The sequence below is a fragment of the Rhincodon typus genome, unplaced genomic scaffold (assembly GCF_021869965.1).
Source record: "Rhincodon typus isolate 14 unplaced genomic scaffold, sRhiTyp1.1 hic_rhity00008039, whole genome shotgun sequence".
Classification (NCBI taxonomy): domain Eukaryota; kingdom Metazoa; phylum Chordata; class Chondrichthyes; order Orectolobiformes; family Rhincodontidae; genus Rhincodon; species Rhincodon typus.
This window is the reverse complement of record NW_025973677.1, coordinates 6,959-8,922: the sequence shown is the minus strand read 5'-3', so window position 1 is coordinate 8,922 and position 1,964 is coordinate 6,959. Positions and strand designations below refer to the sequence as shown.

General features: G+C 39.9%; 1 protein-coding gene across 1 annotated transcript in view; it reads left to right on the top strand.

Moving 5' to 3' along the window:
• Window positions 1–1,753: 1,753 nt before the first annotated feature.
• Window positions 1,754–1,964, top strand: part of LOC125482272 (ral guanine nucleotide dissociation stimulator-like 1) — a gene marked incomplete at its 5' end in the record, with an annotated part of 4,592 nt that continues 4,381 nt past the window's right edge. The window contains one exon of the mRNA XM_048594315.1: window positions 1,754–1,878. Coding sequence (XP_048450272.1) covers window positions 1,754–1,878 — 125 coding nt within the window. The remainder of the gene's footprint in view (window positions 1,879–1,964) is intronic.

Genomic DNA, 1,964 nt, shown 5'->3' with positions numbered 1-1,964 from the left:
ATTGCTATGAATGCTTGCATGGAACCCCAAAATGCTGCCTTTTTTTTATGGGAGATGTGGAACATACATTATTCCAGCCCTGTCTCTTGAATTTCTTGTTCCAATCTATCGATGCAACTGCTTGCTGTTGTCACCAACTGGAAAAGTTCATTGAACTTGTTTCTGCTTCTGTCCTTTTCTTCACCTTCAACTGCTCCATCTCTGACTCTTTGTATGTGGTTGTGAGAATGAATAAAGGCTCCAGGCAGGTTGGGTAAATGGGCAGAAGATGTGGCAGATGGAATACAATGTGGCAGAGCGTGAAGTTAACCACTGTGATGGGAAAAATAAATTCGGAATGTCTTTTGCTAAGTTTATATTCAAAGGGACTTGGGTGTCCATGTTCGTTGAATTGCAAAGTTAACATGATGGTACAGCCAGCAATTAGGATTACAATTGCTTAACTACAATTCCTCACAGTGCAGACAAATGAGATTGCAGGAGATGGATTCTTTTGGATCAACACAAGTGCCTTTGGCCAATTTAGCTGCTTTCTCTTGTAATTTGGGTTTCAAAGTGAAACATCTCTCTAAATAGCTTACATAGCTTCCACATAAATTGTTAACTTTGCAACTTGATGGTAATTCAAAAGACTGAGTTATGATGAAAGTTAAGATCTTTTTATGCAATGGACTGTGATGAAATTAATTTGTTAAAATGGCCATTTAACACCTAGTTTAGCAGTGATCCCAAAGATCTGTGTTGTCTAGTAGTAATCATTGACAATGGAAGAGCACCATTTTAGCCACATTTATGACCATTTGGATACATCGGCATCAGTGAAAGAATCACCTCTCAATGGATTGGGTCGGTGGTGTGTCTGAATTTGTTTCGACATGATGTGTAAAGCTGTTCATTTTGAGTAGCAAGCTGTTTTTCTAATCAACCTGTTCACAGATGTGAATGCACACTCTTGACCAGTTGGGACTTGAACCCAGGCCTCGTGGCTCAGAGGTATTGACACTCACACTACAGCACAAGAGCCCATGTTAGTACACACCTCTGGAGTAGGTGAGACTAAGCCCCAGGCCACTTGGTCCAGAAGTAGGAACACTACCAATGTGCTACAAGAGCCTCCATTTTGAGTGGTAATCTGAGGTTGTCAAATTCAGGGTGCCTCCCTGTCAGTTCATGGAAGGCTTGCCCCTCTGTCTCAGGGTTTAGTTCATTTAGGCTTCCTTTGACAAGCTTCAAAATTACTTCCAAAAAATTTGGTTCAGCTAAGTTTATTAAAATGTATTGCTGAGTGAATATCCTTGTACTGACTTCATGATGTACAAGACCAAATTCTGCATAGAATTGAACTCTAATATGGTCCGATAAGCCCCAGCAGCATTTGTTGAGTCTTTCAGGACAATTTCCCTTTTCACTGTTGCTGTCAATGACATTCCATTTGATAATATGACTTCATAATTTTGCAGGTTATTGTGAAACAAGAGATTGTGATTCGGAAGATTTTCTTCAGCCAGAAATTGGGATGGGAGTTTGTCAATAAATACAATTTCTTATGAAATTGAAATGCTCCCAAATGGACGGTTTCACTGCAATATCATATTAAATTCACCAAATCTAGATTTAAAAGTATGAATGTGAGGTAACTGGTGTAAACCAATGCACAATTTCTAGTCACAAGTTAGTAAGATGTTTTAGAGCAACGTGAACTTTGGGCACAAAAACTTGGGCACAAAATAAATATCTATCTTCACTTGCGCAGAAGGCTACCATGGAAGAGTTACATTCTACCTGGGAGAACGGGATGAAACCATAGAACAAGTTAACGAAAAGCTCCTCTCCTACCCGTCACGCTTCATTGCAGAGCAGCTGACTTTTATGGATGCTGTGAGTAAACAGGAATCTGGGGTCATTCTATCAAGACCTGTTGCCCAGTCATTCTAAGTAAGATGTTTCAGTCAGCAGTAAGCATC